Source organism: Paralichthys olivaceus, chromosome 4, assembly GCF_024713975.1.
Source record: "Paralichthys olivaceus isolate ysfri-2021 chromosome 4, ASM2471397v2, whole genome shotgun sequence".
Taxonomy (NCBI): domain Eukaryota; kingdom Metazoa; phylum Chordata; class Actinopteri; order Pleuronectiformes; family Paralichthyidae; genus Paralichthys; species Paralichthys olivaceus.
Window position 1 is genome coordinate 18,461,722 of NC_091096.1, and position 19,961 is coordinate 18,481,682.

The 19,961-nt window shown below is 42.6% G+C and overlaps 1 protein-coding gene across 2 annotated transcripts in view; it reads left to right on the forward strand.

Annotated features, from left to right (window-relative positions):
- The window catches only part of igsf9b (immunoglobulin superfamily, member 9b), a 27,731-nt gene continuing 7,770 nt past the window's right edge, over positions 1-19,961 (forward strand). For both annotated transcript variants that reach the window (XM_020094003.2, XM_020094004.2), the window contains exons 1-13: positions 1-515; positions 6,207-6,296; positions 7,979-8,185; positions 15,852-15,998; positions 17,283-17,434; positions 17,627-17,744; positions 18,109-18,250; positions 18,527-18,672; positions 18,813-18,955; positions 19,048-19,188; positions 19,278-19,394; positions 19,490-19,640; positions 19,752-19,863. In XM_020094003.2, the coding sequence (XP_019949562.2) occupies positions 6,242-6,296; positions 7,979-8,185; positions 15,852-15,998; positions 17,283-17,434; positions 17,627-17,744; positions 18,109-18,250; positions 18,527-18,672; positions 18,813-18,955; positions 19,048-19,188; positions 19,278-19,394; positions 19,490-19,640; positions 19,752-19,863 (1,631 nt within the window). In that variant the 5' untranslated portion in view covers positions 1-515; positions 6,207-6,241. The remainder of the gene's footprint in view (positions 516-6,206; positions 6,297-7,978; positions 8,186-15,851; positions 15,999-17,282; positions 17,435-17,626; positions 17,745-18,108; positions 18,251-18,526; positions 18,673-18,812; positions 18,956-19,047; positions 19,189-19,277; positions 19,395-19,489; positions 19,641-19,751; positions 19,864-19,961) is intronic.

Genomic DNA, 19,961 nt, shown 5'->3' on the forward strand with positions numbered 1-19,961 from the left:
GGAGGAGGAGGTACACGCAGTATGAGGAGCAGGGCACTAACTAAACGTGCAGCTCTGTGATCAAACCTGCTGCTGTTACATGAGAGATGTTCTGACCCTCAGCTTCACACTCATCCATGAAGTCCACTGAAAACTCTCTCTTACGATTGAAGGTACTTTGGACGAGTTTGGACAAAGAGGAATAACGGAGAGCAAAGTTGAAATGGACTTTAAATGGTGAAGGTGTCCTGGCTTCATGGGTTTTGACTGAAGTCTCTTCCAGGACGTCTTTTAACCGTGGACGCTGAGGATTCACTTTTCATTTTCCTCTTTCCATCCACGCACGGACTGAGAAGAAACATGTGACCGACCTGCTCCTCACTCAGAAACGTCTCCTTCTTTTTTATTTGATTTGATTTTAAAAGTCGCCTGATTTGATCGAACTAGATGTGTTCTGCAGAACGAGAGTAAACGAGGAGCACCGATGGATTGAAAGGTTGTACTTTCAGCTGCGAGTGAAAAGTGCCTCAAGTAAGGTAAGAGGCTGACAGAGCATCTTCCACCCACCATCCAACTCAACACACAAACATCTTATAGTTGTATATAGATTATAGATCAACTATACGCTGCACACACATCTCTGCCACATTTCTCTTGTGATAGTGTGTTTGTCCTCCATTAAAATACACTGTAGTATGACTATGATGCATTCTGCTTTTGTTTACGTTTCGTGTATCACATGCGCCACTTGTAATCTCCTCTTGTGTGTGTGTGTTTCTCTCTCTCGCGTCAAACCACAGCGAATAGGTTTAACACGCTGGAACGGCCCAAACCTGAACTCTGTTCCCTGGATTAACAGTCAGAACAATAGTCAGTCAAACGAGTGTATTTGTATTGTTTTATGAAGGTCTCTCTCTCTCTCTCTCTCCTCTCCTCTCTGCTTGTATCTGACTCGCTGTCAGACAAAAGATGCACCTGTTTTGTTTTCCAGGAGCTCTGCTGCAGGGTGACATGGAGGACTGACTGGAACAGCGTGTAGCTTATGTCCTGCGTCTGTTGCATGTGCACCAGGCTGTTTGTTTATTTGCCTGCTGCTCCACAGGCTGCAATGTGCTGGTCTGAGCCTCCTTTTGGGTGTTTTTGTGCAGAGGAGTGCGGCCCTCTCCCTCTGCTGTTTACTGGGTTCAAGTGTCTGGCTTTGTTTTTGCTGTGTGCTTTTTGACTCTGATTGGTTAGAAAGGAGGTGCACAGAGGCACACATCACTCATGATGCCTGTAATCCCTTGTGTTGGATCATCTGACTGTATCTGGACACAGTCACTTTCATAAATATAATCTAGGTTGTCTTAGTTGCATTTGATATTTTTGGTTATATTCTCGTGAATGTACACCAGTGGCACATATTTTGTAATAGATTTTGATTAATCTATGTGTTTTGTATTTGTCTGGCAGAATCCTCTCCATCTCTTTTCTGTCAGATACCAGTTTAGCTCAGGTGTCATGCTGCACAGTTATATCCTGCATATATCAACATTACATCAGGCCTTGACATTTCATTATAGTGCTGCACTGTTCAAAACATCATGTAGCCAACTGGGCCCTGTAGGCACGCTGTCATGCTGGAGGAAATGGATTGCATTGGGAAAGTAATTATTCATGAGTTGAAAGTGGTTACTCCAGATTGCTTTGTTGTACATCTTAAAATGTAGTCTGTAGCTTTTCTGAGGTGAATGCATGTCAGTAACACAATACTAAAGCGTGTGCGATCCTAAAGAATATACACATGTCTCATTAGTGGAGTCCTGACTGAAAGAGTCTGCTCAGTAACGGCTGTCCTGAAAAAAGAAATGAGAATGTCTGAACATTTTTAGCCTTAGTACCTAAAAGGGTTGTGGTCCTTTAAGATCGTGTCTCATTGAATGTTACATATAAGAATAAACCAAATGCAATGCTTCAACACTGGGCTTCAGCTTTAAAGGTTGCTACCTCTTGACCTTGGGTTCCTCTCAGTGTGTTGCCTTGAAAGTAGCTTTATGGGACTGACCTGTTCCTGAGAGTTGGGGGCAGGGAAGCCTCAGGAGTTACAAGAGGGATGTTAGCTACTTAGCTTTCACCAGACTCATGTCATTTTCTGCTCCCCTGAGACGTCTGGGCTACATTAAATAATAACGGGAGAGAAAAAAAACATTAAATCACTCCGCTGTTGCTTGAAGCATGTAGGTGATTTGCTCATTTGCAGCAGCATTCGCTTGCTTCAGATCTGCTCAGTGTGATTAAACATTCAACCACTGCCCATGAGTCAATATTGTTATTCCCTGTAGCACCATGTGTTGGGCTACCAATGATCAGTGTGTTAATCCATATACAGCCGGCTTTTCCCCTCACGAGACTACTCCGCTCCCGTGCCCAGTGTGTGCCCAGCTCATTTCCTTTACTTACAGTAAAAGTCAATGCAGTTTCTAAATTAGGTTGCCGTGCCAGGGACAAAATCCATGAATTGATCGCTGTGCTGTAAAGGCTGGTTTAACCAGTCGTGTTTGAAGTGGTGGTTTACAATCTATTCCTGTGTTAATGCTTGCGATGTATCAGTTATGTAGACCTGTTGTCTTAGTTGTGGTTCGGTTGTATTATTTTCTCATCTGTTTTGGATTGCTCTGTGCAGCTCTCTGCAAAGTTTACGCTGGAGTAACACTTGTATTTCCTGCCCCAGGCTGGTTCGCACCAAAGCTACGGCCTGTGTCAGGATTAACAAGGATTATTAAGAGAGTAATGCTACTGCTTATCGGGTTTGTATCTGTCACCAGCATCACCGGTGGCTCTCCTTAGATACTGAGGGGATCACACACACTTTCACACATTTAAGTCAACTCAAAAGTTCACTTTCTGTGTTGAGTTTTCTGTGTTTCAGAGAAGAAATTAGACTAAAAGGAGAAACTGACAGTTTACTTCAACTATCTTGTCCACTTCACGTATCAAGTGGACAAGATAGTTGAAAAAAAAAATCCTGCATTGTGTAAACAATTATAAAGTTTGTCTTCACTTTTACATCATTCAGTGTATGCCTCCCGATCTGCTTATTCCAATGTGATATAGAGGAGATGGAAAGATCAAGCTGACCAGCTGCTGTAGCTGACAGCTTGGATTCAGCTTTGTACTTGGATTTAATGCCTGAAATGGGGGGGTCAAAATGTTTAATTCAATGGCAAGACAAGTTCATCTATTTAGGCTATGATTCTGGAAACCCCTGTATTGCAAATTTTCAAGACATTTGAATTTTGAAGCGTATGACTCTCTCTCCTTTATTCTAAGGACGTCGGGAATGAGAGAAACAAACTCTGAAATTTCTGTGTGCGTGATACATATTTTTTCTTTTTGGTGGCTTGAGAACCAAGTTGTACTTTGTTGGCTATGCCGACGTCCTCCATAAAATGTGGAAAACCCAAACTGATAATATTATCCCCACCAGCTGATCTGGAATCCCAGTGGGCAGAATAATCTGCGTCTCTGTGTTTCAGTGACTCGTTTTTACCACTTATTGATCACTGCACATCCAGATGACAGTGTCCTTGATTTGTCTCACCAATTTGGTCTCTAATTAAATTACACTATTAACACTCAAAGCAGCAGGGCAGGATTAGTCTGGGTGCTACAAATGTTCCCTCCAGAAGGCAAAGCCATGACTAGATCCAAAGCAATTTGTGTCAATGAAATCCAGTGTAGCATCGCAGCAGTCAGAAACGTCTGCTGCACACCTCACAGAGCTAAATGTCGTGTGCTGAGGAAGGGATTTACTGCTTAGATAACTGTGATCACCTTTCTTAACTCATGATATGAAGGTGCCACTCTTTAGTCATGTTGGTTTTTTTCTTGTGTTGTCACATTTTATTTTTGAAAATCACACCCCCGTATTCTCATACATGTCAAAGTTGTGTCTATTTGCACAACTTTGTTTCAAGTGAAGGATGGAGATACGACAACATATTCTGGAATGTGATTGGCTATCACTGCTGTTGTGTGACTTGCAAACAGCTGCTATAATTATGTCCTCTTTCCCTCAGTTACCCTCGTGAGAAGATTAGTGTGTAGAGTAAACCCCTCGGACCTCTCACCTCTCAAATGCACCAGTATGTATGGTGCATGCCCTCACTGCTAAATGGGAGCTGTAATCCACTTTATTCTTTCTTTGTAAGTTAACGATGAGATGTAGATCATAATTACTTACAGTTCAGTAGGTGGTCATGTGTGATTGCAGTCACATAAATAGCAACAGATGCTGCTTTTGACTATTCTTGACTTGTCAGTTACACCTTGAACACCTGGACCTTTGTCTTTAGGCCGCCTCTGTGCACATATCAATTAAATGGCCCCTTGCTTTGCTCTGCTGCCTGAGGAAATAACCTGGTTGTCTTCAGTCTACTCCTGCACCTGCAGACAAAGCCCCCTCCAGGCTTCCTCTGTAATATGCCGGCTCAGTGTGGGCGCTGCTCTGTCTGTCTGTTCCCACATGTCATTTCTGGTGTGGGAGCACAGAAGTGCAGGCAGGAGCAAAGGCAAGGTTTGTTATGTTTTGGTTGTCAAAAGTTACTCCAGGTCTCATTATGGGCTAGAATCTATACAGATATCTATCTTGCTGTCGTGTCATTAAAATGACTGTGAAGACAACAGAGGAGATGATGCAGTGAGGTGACACACAAATGATGAGACTGGAAAGATTTATTGCTTTATTTCTTCATGATGCCACCATAAGACTTCTGTTTATACTTACACTCAAACTAAGTAAATAATGTTTGCTCAGTGGGAGTAATCATTCCCTCATTTTAAACCTTGCACTGTCATTTAAAAACTACTCAGTCATTTTCTGTATGCTTCTGCCCTTCCCTCTTCACCAGCTTTACCCCTCTCTAATGTGTTTTTGCACCACTCTTCTTCAGGGTTCGTTTAACCTTAGCTTCATCTTCCTGCTTGTCTTGGAAAGGTGCTTAACTAAAGTTATGGCTGTCCTTCATGGCCAAGCCCAACAGTAACAGTTCCCTCCCTGTGTTGGTCAAGTGAGAGGAATTAAGCGCATCTTTTCTCCTGCTCTATTTTCGGCTGTGTGTTTACTCCAGTACAAACATTACCTCTAAGAGATGATTCACTTATCCCTGTGCTGCTGCAGCACATCTGTGCTTATATCAGCTCTTATAACCAACACCTACCTGTTTTCCAAGAACAGCCTCCCTCTTATATTACTTAAATGAACGTAAAGCAATAAACTGGTATTAGGAGTACTGAAAGGAGTGACTTAATGGGAGGGGGGCAAGGTCTTCTATTATGTTTCAAGGGCAACAACTTAAACTTGTGCCTCCAATCCAATTTGAGGTGGAGGGCCTCACGAGTTGCCACAGCTGTTCTTACTGGTCAGATTGTGAAGTGGGTCCACAATTTGTGTAAGTGGTGTCCTGTTTGTGGTGCTGATTAGGAGATGAGAAGCAGTGGGCCGTGCTGGTGCGCTTGCATGAGCTGTTTGTGTATTTAGTTCAAGAGTCGGGTGAACCACATTGGCTGCTGTTGGCTGCTTGAAATGTACCGTCATGTCTTGATTTTGGTTTCAATTTAGCATGTTATCTAATGGCACCCTACTTATGCCACTTAAGTTAGTTTTTAAGCACACGTAATAAGATAACATCTGGTGTCGTGGACACACACCTGTCAATGTTGCTCGTGTCACCTGTCAATGGCTGTTAGCCTATTTAGTGTGAGACGAGACCTTCTGGATGAGCTGGACCAATCAGAAGCATCAGGTTAATCTGTACATACACCTAGAGCCTTTATAGGTCCTCTGTGTGGCCACATGCACAAACACACACGTGCATGTACTCCATACGCACCTATGCATCCACACACACAAACACAAGCAAACTTCCAACAGGATGCACCCTCTCTGCAATCTCGTGCCCTACAGTCTATGTGCAGCACATGTTGGAATAGCTTATTTGCCTTAATCCAGCCACAGCTCAGACATGCAATTTTCCAGAGGATTAACTGTTTTCAAAGAATACAGTTATTTATTAACCAAGAAGCATCTGGAATGTAGTGTAGTTGTTGGATTATGAGTTGATGTTAACTTGAGGGATTACATTTGTCTGAGTGGGGATGTGAGGGATGACCTCGTCCAGCGGTGCTGGATCTGTGAATGGCACATTAGTATTGTGCTGAAGTGTAAACGGGATGTGTGTTCATTTCAGGTTGGGAGATGTGTGAAGAAGTGTGACGGACGGCCATGGGACTGGAGAGACGGTGGCTTGTCACCACTGCAGTAGCCATCTGTCTGCTAAGTAAGTATGCTAATGCAAATATGGATCCATCGCATAGATTTACAATGCCTTTGCACAATTCATCTCTCCTTTTTAAACTGTTTCAGGCATTTCCATGCAATGAGCTGTCTTCATTAAATCTCGTAGTGCTACTCATCCTTAATATATTAATATTAAAACAAAAGAAGTGTTTCAAAAAGAATTTCATCCTGGAGTTGTCATTATATTATGACACAGACAATAAAACAAATCATTTACAAATCATTGCAAATCAAATTCTTGGAAGAATACACAAAACATTGAAGGAGACACAATTATGTAATACTGCTTTGTATCATCACATTTACATCCTCTTGACGGTGTCACTTTATAATATGTCATTGTTTATATTAATCTATCAAGACTTAATTAAAACACTCACTACAATATGTTGTATTATTGATTTAATTCATTTATATTAAATTCCATTTTTGCACATTTACCAAATGTTTTGTTAAAAACCAAATTCAAAGTTGGCTGCTTTACTAACTGCATGAAGTGATTTTGAAAAGTAAAAACTTGTCCAGTGACGTCATATCTTATATTCATACAAACATTTTTTTCTGAGTGGGTTTTTTTAGTTTGTTGTTGTTCTCCATTTGTCTGCTATTTGTCCCATGTTATGGTGAAGCATTGCAAAGCAGATGACATATGTCGCTGTTTAGCTGCCTACGTACAGTCAGAGTGACACCATAATGAATTTGGCACAGCTCCCATTGCCTTACATTGGTGAAAGTAAAGAGGAGGGGTTTCAGCACATGAGTGGGCATCGGAGAATGGGGCCAAAATCCAACTTAAATAATATCTGGGTGTGGATTTAGATCAATCCAGGATTTATGCTACCCCCAACCCTAGGCACGCTTCTGTGTGTGCGTGCATGTGTTTGTGAGGGGGGGGTAGTGGGATTGATTGTGCTGGTCCGCAGACCATGTGTGGACCCCAGGGGGTGGTGGGAGGTCGGCTGGAGAGAGCACTGAGTGTCCTGCTGTCCTGCATCAGAGTATCACCCCCCCACCCCCTCTGAGATTAAAGTAATCACCAGGCCAGATGAGTAACAGAACAAACACTGGCACCCAGTTGTGTGCACACCCACGTGAGCACATGGCAGCGAAGGAGAGGAGAGGCTGCTCCAGGTGTCACTAATGGGATTGCTGTGTGTTTGCTGGCTTTGCACCTACATGTTCTTGTCACCAAATGGCAAACGACTGTTTTACACACCCTCTGATGGCCCAGCGTTTAACAGGCAACACTCTGGGGAAGTCATATTGTGTGGCTCATTTGAGGGTTTTCCAGTTCAACAAAGCATTCATGGATCCATTGCTGCTTCTTTCTCAGTTAGTTTCCCACCAGTATTTCTGTCTTGACCTCTCGCTGCCTTTGTGGTCAAGCTCCCTCCTCTCACCCCAAAAATATTACTGCTAACATTTATTCCCAGCATAGAGAACAATTTTCACAGGAATCAATAACCCAAACATTCCAGAGAGGTTAAACTGGCTCCTCTTGCAGCTGTTACTCTTTTTAAAAGACTCATATTTCTTAAGGCTCATTGAACATGATTTATGTGGTTTGCTCACATGTATACTGGTTATTAAGTTCTCTGTTATCAGCCAATGTCCACAGTGTCTCTCGTGCTTTATCCTGCTGATATGCTGTTGTCTACACAGGTGTGTCTCAAGGTGTGTCATCGTTGGTTCGTGCCAGAGTGGGGGGCTCTGCAGAGCTGGCCTGCAATCTCACTCCAACATCCAAAGAAGCCACCACCCCAAACCTCTTCCCTCTACATGTGGTGGAGTGGGTGCGCCTTGGTTACAACGTTCCCATCCTCATCAAATTTGGAGTTTATGCGCCTCGTGTTCATCCAAACTATAAGGGTAAGCATTATACAGATCTTTTCACTAACACATCTGCTTAAAGAAAACTGATTTTAATTGACTACAAGTGCATTCCCTTTAAGGCTACATCCATATTATTATGTTTGAAAATCCATCAACTCTGTTACGGATGTGCAGAGTTTTACACCCGTCAAAACTAAGATGTTTGAAAACGCTGCTGGCTCCATTTTAGTTCGAAGGCATTTGAATCTGACGAGCAATTCCTGTTAACACCGGCTTGCACATGCCTGGTGTAGGTTAGTGGTTACGTGATATGTGTTTTCAGGATAGATGGGGATTAAAACTGATTTGGAGCCAAAATACTTGTGGACAGAGATCGTTTTAGTAGCAGTATGGAAGTAAACCTGTTGGCCCTTTTTTTTGTCTTAATCCTTTTTTCGATTGCTTTAGCAGTCTGATGGCACATAAACCCAAATGCAGGCTTTGAAACACCAGTATCATACCAGCTTTTTTCTGAAAGCATTCCAGAGACTGCCTGCCAATTGACAGATTTATGTAATTATAGTTCAGTAGATTTTGGTGACTGGGTGAGTACATGTGGCAGCAATTCTTTTTCACTTTGAGTTCCAAGCTTCTGTCTTTTGTGGGCAAAGATAGATACATGTATGTGGGGGTTACAAACATGGTATTTGTGAAGACCTGGCTCAGGGATGTTTGGATAAAACAATAGGTTATCCATCCAAACCCCCAATCCCTGTTTTCAGTCTGTGTGCTTCTAGACTGGAGTTGCAGTGTTTCTAGTGCTGCGTGGAGAAGGGCAATTGCAAGAATGCATCTGCTTTAATAGAGGCAGTGAAAAGGGGGTGGGGTAGCTGAGCAAGTAGAAGCGGGGTACCAGTAACGCTGTGCATGGGGGGATTACGAGTCTAGGTGGGGGCTTGGTGGTCTGATGACAGTGTTTTATTAGTATGCTGAGGGGTGACCCAGTAAGAGGAGATTGTTGTGCTGGAAGGAGGATGGATGAAGCATTGGGAATAATGGGAGTTTTCTTGCTGGAGCCCTATAATCCTGTCATTGTCTACCAGAGGACAAAAGACAAAGAGGGGTATCACAACCTCAGCTTGCTTTGCCAAAGCTAACAGGACTACTGGGACACCCAAAATCCCATACTGTCCCAACTGGGTCACTGAAATATACAGGGAACCTCCGTAACCCCCCCCCCTGCATTTGATGTATTAGAACTTATTTTAACTGGAGATCCCACAGAGAACGAAAGCCATATTCCGAAACATGATTGCAGTGTCATTATAACTCAGGAACCACATTTAAGGATTACAAGGGCTGAACCATAAACAGACTGCCTCCACAGTTGGGCTACATGTGTTTTTCATGTTAACCCTTGTAGGCCATTAACCGTGTCATTGTTTCGGGGCAGTCATCTGATGCATATGCAGTTATAATGAAGTAAACAACATTGCAGGGATGTAGCAGAGTAGAAGATTGTTTGGGATGTCCCCCCATTTTTCCATATCTATTTTCCTTATGTGTACTTGTCTGGTGTGGGCTTTACCCCTGTCTGCCTCAGATCCTCATATCTCCCCTCCCACTGGAGGCAGATGGCAGCATGTGAAGCGTGTCAGCGCTGTGGGTCTAATGTATTCTACCCTCAAATTAAAAGGTTGGGGGATTTCAGATTTAACCCACGAGACAATCAAGTAGGCAGCCACTTTCAGATATTTGTCTTGGCTTGTCTAAGAACCGGAACAAGAGAGCAGGGATGAATTCACATTTCAAGGTTTAAGATCAAGAAACAGTTAAAAGAAAATGAATTATTGGTATTTGCAGTGACTTGTAGTGTTCAGTGTTGGGGTGGATTTACAGCATAATAGCTGCTTCCAATAAAGCTAAGTAGGGTGTCAGATGTGAATATGTAATATTAATTCCAAGTGTTTCCTGCCCTTCCTTTTGTGGACTCCCATTTAAGTAGATTAAAATAAACTATAAAAAGCATTCCAAAATGCTGTCTGCCCTTGGTCTGCTGCTTTGTCTCAAACACACTGATGCTGTCTGCCATTTTTAGAAGCTGACATGAAAGAAATAGAACAGGAGTTATCTTGGATGACTATTTCAGTCCATTAAACAAATCATTTTTTGATATGATATCAGGTGTATTGGAGATTGTGTTTTGTATTTGAGGAGTGTCAGAACTATAAAGCAGTGTCCTGCTGTTGAACCTGTTAGACACCAGCATGTCTCGCTCTCAGAGAGCTTTCTCTTGTCTCTGTGAAGTGAATCAGGAAGGTATTAGTACCCCTCATCCCTCTTCCTCTCTGCTCTCACATCCAGCATGCCCTGCAGGCCCGAACATTAGTCAACTCACAACAAAGAGGAAACAGGATAAATCCTGACTGACACACTATTATAGTGTGTTTGAGGTGTATTTGTTGAGACAATATGTTGAAGTCTTGCGATGTCAGGGTGGTTTACTGTTGCAGAGCTAGATCAAATGTCTCCTGTGTGCTGAAGTAAATCAGCAGAGACTGTGAGAAGGCGACTCCGACCTGAGGTTAGAACGACAATGGGCAAAACCCCTAGATCTCAGCAGGCCTCCACCTCGCTCTCAGTGTGACCTCTGAACACTGGAGAAGTTAAGGGCTGCATTTGTCTCTCACATGAACAAGTCACACACACACACACACACACACACACACACACACACACACACACACACACACACACACACACACACACACACACACACACACACACAGACTTTAATCTCCTATTACGCACGAACTTCGTGAGCTGTGGAATTAACAGCTACACTCCGGCAAACATGCCAAAGTGTAGCTGCAAGGTGAAACTGAACAACTTTATCATCACCAACCAGTTTTTCTGCTCCAACTAGACCAGAGTGATGGGCAGCAAACAATGACACAATGAAAGAAGAATAGCTAGCTGCAGCTTGGGAATTTCATGTTAGCCAGCAAGTTTTTACAAAGGCCCCTGTTACCTCATGCCGTAGGTGTGTCGCTGGCCAGATTTCCAAAAAAGAGCATGAGTCAGTGTCTCATATTAAATTCTGCTCTACTGTGGAGGTGTAGTCCTTGTGTGGTCTGAGTGAACTGTAGCTAAAGTAATCCACTGCTTTAAGATTATTTTATGTGAGTGAAGAGTTAGGAAAAATTATGCTTTATTTCAGGCAACCTTTCCAACAATATTTTGACAAAGTTTGATTGTTTCTTATGATGTGTGTTATTCTTTTGAGGCACTAAACATTTTCCTGATGGTCAGTTCAACTAAGGAAACAGTTATAAACATCCCTTTTGCAGGGATTTGTAGGGTTAGCCTTTCACATGTGCATAAGACACAGCATAAGGCTGCCTGCATTTTTCCTGTTGTTGGGAACAACAGCATGGGATGGTGCCTGGCAAGAAGCAGAACATGAAGTATAATTTCTGCTGTGGAAATCATGATCATCATAATGTCTTCTACACATATGGGACATCTTTACCATCCTAAATATTATATTTATATTGTTTTTCCCTCTAGTTTCTGTTTGTCGTGTGTTAGGAACATCAACAACACATCCACTCGTTTGCTGCAATTTTTCTAGACATTTCCCTGCTGCGTTCTCGGGGGCTGGCAGGAAAGTATCCAGAAGATGTTGGAAGCAACTGACTCATTTGTGTTCTCACATACAGCCCCTCTGCAAAATGCCCAGAGTTCAGTGCATGTGTAAGAACAGCTCCAGTGTAACCTCACGTCACAGATTTTAAGAATATTAAAATTAATACTTTTGATTTGCGATTTGCGATCACGTATAAGGGCTAATTCCAGCGGTAACTTAAGTTGCTGCCATCGTGAAATTTGGCACGTGAGATGTGTGTGTTAGCTGGTGCAGGGGTTAACTGTGCCGGACAGAGCGAGAGGGACAGAGTTAACTGTAATCTATCTCACGACAAAGAGCTATTCATAAGAGGGTTAAACTGATTAGGGAGACAGGAGGATTGAAGAGAGAAATATGGGGGAATGGGAGGGGTGAGCTGTCAGAGGAAGGGGGCCTGTCCCAGACTTATGATTGTATTCAAATCAAAACACATCCCACAATGCACTGCTGCCTGGCTCTCTTATGCACATACTGATGGACAAAGAAAAGCAGTGCTGATGCTTCTCCAAACAGAATAATCTTTCTTCCTCCACTGTTTCCCCTGCTATTGTATCACATGTAATTCACTTTACCCCATGTATTACTGTGTATTCAGTATTTACCAGTGGGAAGCATATGCAAAAATCACATGTTGACTGCAAGAACAAAAGACTTGTGCTGCAGCTTTAGTAGCATCACCAATAAATAAAAATACACCACATACTGTACTACATGAAAAATTGTCAGTGGCATTGCAGTGGTTTCACTTGCAGCAGTTTCACTTGCAGAAAAGCCACATCAATCTTGTCAGTAAAAAAAAAAAAAAAAAGGCATAGAAGATCAGAAATTGTGAGACAAGACCTGCTCCTGGCCAGTGGCACAGCTCTGAAAGCTGAGTTATTCCTAACCTGCCACCCTCTGGGCGAGAACCTGACTCTCGCTTAAATGAAGAGGGTTCATACAGCTCTGATGGATTAGTGTTTCCATTTTCTACCCTTGGCTGCACTGCAGCTTGACCTGTTGGAAACAAGGGCTTGTTTTAAGGTAGACTGGAGCTGTCATGTGATAGCTCCTGGTGAAAAAACAGTGAGGAGGAGTAGGAGGGTGGACGCGAGAAAGGAGCCACAGCCATTGTTTCAGCCATCCTCTATTCGCCTTAGAATCTAATGATGTTTGTCTCTAGAGGAGGGCTCGTGGACATTGTGCTAACGTAGCACCAAGGGGAGTGATGAATGCGTCTGGTGGGGAGTTACGGGGCACAGAGGTCGGAAAGGTCAACCTCTCATTGGTTGTCAGTGGATTATCGATGCACACAATTCAAGTAACCTCTCAGTAACCTCTCATTCAGTTCCTCTTGGACTGAGAAAAAGGTTTTTACTGATGTTGTTGATCATTTTTCAACTCATGCTCAATTATTCCAGCATATCGTCATTGTATCTGTGCATCAGGGCATCAGAGAGGAAAACAATCCTTTTAGTGAACAATCTTTCAGGGCAGAGCACCTGCCCTAGTGCCATTTCACAGGCCATTTCCAGGCCGGAGATGCAACATTCAAATTTAAATAAAGCAACATTTGTCACCCAGCATCAGCCTTTTGTCTGTCCGCAGGCTGAAAGGAAAACAAAGTCCCCTCTTTTTCTGTCTCTCATTCATCTCTCTCTCCCTTCGCTGCCTCATGTGCTGTGGATGCGACACTGAGTCTGCTTTTTAAACCCAAACATGTTTTTCCCCTCTTCTAATTTTTCAAATATGTGACAGAAGAAACCCACCCCTCCCCTGTGTAATCGACCCGCCCCTGCCCATGTTTGGCAGCTCCGCGTTTCTACAGCAACTGAATTCAAACCTAAACCTATATCCCAGGCTTTTCTTGGTCGCATCACTATGGTTACCTCAGAGAATGAGAATAGTGGGGGCTGCCTTCTCTTTGTAGTGATGGACAAGAAGCAGGCTTCAGGAAAGGGTTAAGTGTTTGACAGCGAAAAACAGAATTGCCCCCATTGAGACCCAGGGGGCAGGGCACAAGTTTTGAAAATCAACATGTGTGCACACCCACATGGTTTTGAACCCATGAGACCAGTGCCACACGGTCAGTCTGGAGGATTTTCACACACTGTGCCTTAGTCATGTTATAAAATATGACAAGAGGCGTTATTAGCCACCGTGATCTTTAAGCATACCATAATATTTAGCCACGTGAGGATTAGGTGTGTTAAAGAAGGTTTGTGTGACTTTGCACATGACAGTGTTTTCCCTATGCAGTGGGCAGTGAATTCTGCATATGATGTGAAAAGGTTGCATAGGAAACCGACGCCTCAGGGAGGATCCCTCACAGCGAGATAAGAGGAAAATGCCTATAATTATCACCATACCTGTTATCATCCATCTGCACATTTCCTCTCTCCGAGCCCCACCCACTAGTTTGACAGATGCTGACCTGAAATCAGTGGCATTCGTTTTATGGAGACTCTAAGTGAGCACCGCCCAACAAACTCTCCTCTGTCTTTTAGGTCAGTCAATCATTAAGCCTAACTATTACACACAGCAACAGCCCCAGTCAGGAATGCAGGGTTAATTGTTAGCTATTGATGTCTGTCTTTACTCTCAGTGTGTGTTTCACTGTGTCTTAAGGGCATGTAGAGTTGTATGAATTGCGTAGCTTCCAGTCACAGCCGTCTGGAGGGAAACCGTGTGAATAGTGAGCATATTGTGTTTCTTGTGATATTGTTACTTCAAGGTTGCAGCACATTCAAGAGTTTTCTTGGGTTATATACAAAATATCAATTCTGGAAGCAGTTTTTGTGCTCAACCTAAAAATAAGAGTCATTATTTCTCTATTTGCAGCTTTATTTTTTTCTTAACTCTTCGCAACTTGTTGCTGGAGAACGACTGGATGCCAGAAATTTCTCATTTCTCTGTTTACTTTCAAACCGCTTTTGCCGGGTCCTAGTATGAGCAATGTGTGTGTTTTCCCCCCACCTCTGCACGCATCTTCCTGTCGTTTAAAGCTCTGAGATTGAAAGGGGGTGGGGGGTTCATTGAGAAACAGAATAAAAGGAGGGGGGGGGGGTGTAACTTCAGTACCCTCAAAAGTAGTCACCAGGCAACCAACAGATCAAGTTTCAAAGCCTGACAAGGAGTTGTAAGAAGTACAGAGAGGAGGAGGAGGAGGAGGAGAGGGGGACATAGGTGTGTGTGATAGAGAGACGTGTGTGATCGTACATCTGTATGGTGGAGGGTGTTCACACACGTTTCTTTTATATTTGAATCATTAATTGACATTTTCTTCTCCATCAACAAGTCACCTAAAAAACAGAGTCTGACTTTATATCCCTCTGACACAAATTACTGTGAGTGAACATGAAATGTTGCCTGTTCAACTGATAAATTAAACACATGGTCCATCTTGAGTATTTTAGGCATTGTCAAATTGGCAGATATGTCTAAGATAGTCTCATTAATTATTGTTTATCTCTGCCCAATACCTCTCATTGATAAACAAATACAGGGGACTCACCTCACTATGTAAATGTTGTAGATATCACCCAAATAAAAAGAAGGACTCAAACATATTTTTTTCCAATTTGGTGATTTAATGAAGCCGCGTTCAGGAATTCCTGGCATGCACAGTCTAGCTTTCCACTCCACCACCACCCAAACCCGAAATGACAGGACACCATCTTCATCTGTAATCTTGCATATCATTACAATCATCACTCGAGTGATTCATGCGTGCTTTGCACCGCAACTTACAGCCACTGACTTCTTCTCCTCTGAGCTGCATGTTTTGTCCGCCACCTCTATTATTTTCATGAATCTTAATTATGTGACTGGCTATTAGCTACAAACATTAGAGCTACTATCAATGATTATGCTGTGTGGATGTGCCCATGACTTTGACTGTGGCCTTTTGTGACAGTGGATGCTTGTGTCCTCTGCATGGTAAGCCCTCTTCCTGCATGTGCTGACTCTGCCTGTCTGGCTGTGTGTGTCTGTGCTGACCCCCCCCTCTCTCTCTCTCTCTCTCTCACCCTTTCCTCTTTGCCCTCCCACCCTCAGGTCGCGTGTCTCTGACCCGGGGTGCCTCTCTGCTGGTGGAACGGCTGACCCTTGAGGACGAGGGCTGGTTCGAATGCCGCATCCTGCTCCTGGACAGCAAGACAGACGACTTTCAAAATGGCACATGGACCTTCCTCTCCATCACAGGTGCAGCACTGCAGGGTTTTGGAGAGCTGTAGGAGCTGCTCCTTTCACTGCTCATCACCGGCGCGGTCCCCTTTTTTAGAACAGCCCAAGCATGGGGTTGGCTGCGATTCTGTAGGCCGTGGCACGCTGAATATCATTGCAGTGTATGAGGAGGTTCTGTGTGATGTCATCACACCATGTCTCTGTCTGTGCAGAGCCTGCTATAAGCTGATGTCAAAGTATGTAGGAGTTGGTTTTAAGAATCTCAGGAGCAGGACAATGTAAATGCTGCTTGTGTGAGCTAAAGATTAATGTCAATAGACACATACACACACACACACACACTGTTCAAGCCACAACAGAGTTATATAGAGTGAAAAGAAGGTATATGATGTAGTTGAACTACAGTGACTGAAAGACCTACATGTGTTGCATCAGGTTGCATTACATCAGTGCATGTATCGGATTTCATGACAATAAATGTTTATTAAGAATATACCCAGTACACTAAAAACCCAACTTGAACCTGACGCATAGACAGGGATGACATATTTAGTTCTAAGTTTTCTCCAAGTCAATGATTGCATATATTTTTTATCATGGGTGGTCTCAGTGGATATAAAACACTAACCATGGTAGTGTTGGGTCTGTGTACTCTCAAAATGACACACTATGATTTGCTGAGGTTGGGTGTTCCTCATTTATATTTCATTTTTCATTCTTGATACTCAAAAATGCCACTTTTGGAAAAAGGTGTCAACTTCCAGATATATTGATATAGACTGACTTGATCTTAATCTGCTTACCAAATGTCAGGGAATCGTATAATTCATTGAGATATTCTACAAGTTGAAGAAAAAGTGGTTGACTTTCGATTAGAGCTTGAATGATGTTCATTTCAATTTTGGAGAGTAATAAATGTCCAATACTGATAATAAGGATTAAAAAATGTCCAATACCAATATATTGGCTGATATATATATATATATATTCAAAGAAAATTGGCAATGGTTTCTAAGATGTTGTTATCAAACCCTTATGACAAAGAAATGTAACTGAGGGTTGATATTTTAGAGTTTAACCATTAAATTTGTCATAAATAAAAGGAGAGAATAATACAACCAAATGTGTAGAAGTTGAATCAAGACAATAAACATCATTTTTATATAGAATGTAAACATGGATACAGGTTTGTAAAATTGAAAAAATTATATAGGTGCATATAACAAAATAAAAAGGGAAATACAGAAATTGATTTTGTTGGGCTGTATCATTAATTTATGCATTGTTCTTTCTTTGTTGTAGCTCCACCTGTGTTCATCAAGAAACCGCCAACTTTTGTGGAGGTTTTGCTCGGAGACTCGCTGACTCTCAGCTGTGGAGCCCATGGCAACCCTCGGCCAACTGTTGTCTGGCACAAAGATGAGAGCCCAATTGAGAAACATAAAAAAATAAAAGTGAGGAGGACTAACAGATGGCATTTGCTGTGTTTAACTAAATTCATTTTAATTAGCATTTCCTGTAGCAGCAGTAGCTTAGATGTTCCTTTAAAGAGAACTTCTTCGTTGTTCTCTCCACGACTGCTCCATAATCTTCCTCTAACTTTGCTCTTCTTTGATCCTCTTCCTCCTTACCTCCCCCCGTTTTAGGTGCTCAATGGTACCTTGTCTTTGGCCTCCGTCACAAGAAATATCTCAGGAGTGTACAAATGTCACGTGTCCAACTCAGAGGGGAACCTGACCCACTCTTTGCAGCTGCAGGTCAAAGGTCAGTGATGAACCGTCAATCATTGGGGAGAGAAAGAATCCTGGGTAATCTCATGTTTAAACGTGGAATATAATGTTCAGGAAGCAAGACACAGCTTCAGTGGTTATGAAAATAGCATCAAACACATGTTTTCCAGGAACAAGTTATTTCAGATGCTCTAAGGCTTTCTGATCCAAATACAGTTAAAAGAATTGTGATTACACAGTCTATACTGCCACCTACAGTCTATGACCTGCCTTGCAATAATTTAGGACAACACTCAACAATTACATTTCACAAGTAATGACTTGTCTTGGTCATTACTGATCCCTATAGGTAGGAATGCTATTTACATCAGTGTCTGTTTTTTCCCTTTGCCAAACAGGTCCTCCAATCATCATCATCTCCCCAGAGGACACCACTCTCAACATGTCCCAGGATGCAGTTCTGCAGTGCCAGGCTGATGCCTACCCTTCCAATCTCACCTATGAGTGGTTGAAACAAGGACAGAATGTTTACCATATTGAGTGAGTCCAAGTTTAAAATATCAGTGTCATGAGCACTTGGTGCTGCTAAACTTGTGCCAATGAAATAAGTAGATGCATTTCCAAAGCATGGTCCTAATGCAATCAATTCTAATTACATTATTTATAAGACTATTAAATTATGTGGTGATGACTACATTATAACCCTGAGACAAGGATTTTGCCATTCAGATTAAGGTGACATCTTCCAAAGTAATGCTCTGATAATACATTTTTATCAATAGATTGATTTGTGTGAATTTGATCTTTTGACTTTAGGTCCCTTAAGTCCAGAGTGAAGATTTTGGTGGATGGAACTCTTCTCATCCCTAATCTCATCCCAGAAGATGCTGGCAACTACACCTGTACCCCAACTAATGGGGTACTGACCCCACCCTCTGCTTCTGCACATCTGAAAGTTAAACGTAAGGGTTATCTCTATTACACACCAATTTTCTTTCACCATGCAAGTTGAGGTTGCTGATGCGGGAGCATTTCCCAGTATGCCCTGAATTAAAATGTTTTTATTTACATCTTGTGATTAACATTTCTTCCGTTACCCTAGACCCTGCACGTGTAGGCCGAATGTCCCGGGAAACATACTTGCCTGCGGGCATGGAGGGGGTCATTGTCTGTCCTGTCCAGGCTGATCCACCTGTGCTCTATGTCAACTGGACCAAAGATGGAAACTATTTAAATCTTGACAACGTGAGTTATGTTATGCCGTGGAAATAAAAAACCATCACAGAGGGGAAATGCTTGGAGTCACTGTGTGTATCTTTTCCTCCTTTTATCTCCAGTTCCCAGGTTGGATGGTAAACTCAGAGGGCTCCGTTTTTATAGCAACAGCCAATGATAATGCTGTTGGCATGTATGCCTGCACTGCCTATAACAGTTATGGCACCATGGGCCAGTCTGAACCAACACAAGTCATTCTGAAGGTAAGGCTCGACTTATTGTCTCTGTCTTAGGTTCAGAGGAAACTTTTTACTGAGTGCACAGATGTAACAAGGCCCCCTCCCTCCTACAGGACCCGCCATCGCTAAGAGTACCTCCTCAACCTGAGTATATCCAGGAGGTGGGCAGAGAGTTGATCATCCCTTGTGAAGGCAATGGAGACCCCACTCCAAACATAACATGGAGCAAGGTACAGGAGGAGGACATTTCCAACTCTAGAAAGATATCCTCCAGAGACACATCTTATTTATTCATTATTTAACTTGTGGTGGTCTTTCCTGATAGATTGGGCCAACCCCTCGATCTCCATTCAGTGTGTTGGCTAATGGCTCCCTCCTGCTGCAGCCACTCAGTAAAGATCACCATGGGGGCTGGGAGTGCCTGGCCACTAACCATGTAGCGACCGTCAGTGCAGGCACTGTGGTCATGGTGCTGGGTGAGTGATCCGACCTAAATTCTAACGTTTATGTTGATTCATGACCCTAAACCTGAAAGTACTCATTGTCAACAGTTCAAACCTTCAAACATGTTTTTTTCTGTTCCTCAGGCACCAGTCCTCATGTTGTATCCTTGTTATCTGTAACCACGGAGATGAACCAGGCCAATGTTTCCTGGGTGCCTGGCTTTGATGGAGGATACACCCAAAAGTTCACAGTTTGGTCAGTGATATATAATATGCTTTTATTTTGTACTATTCTATTATCCATTTATTAATTGTTATTCATAGTTTTATTTTGGTCTGTTTTTAAATTTCTTT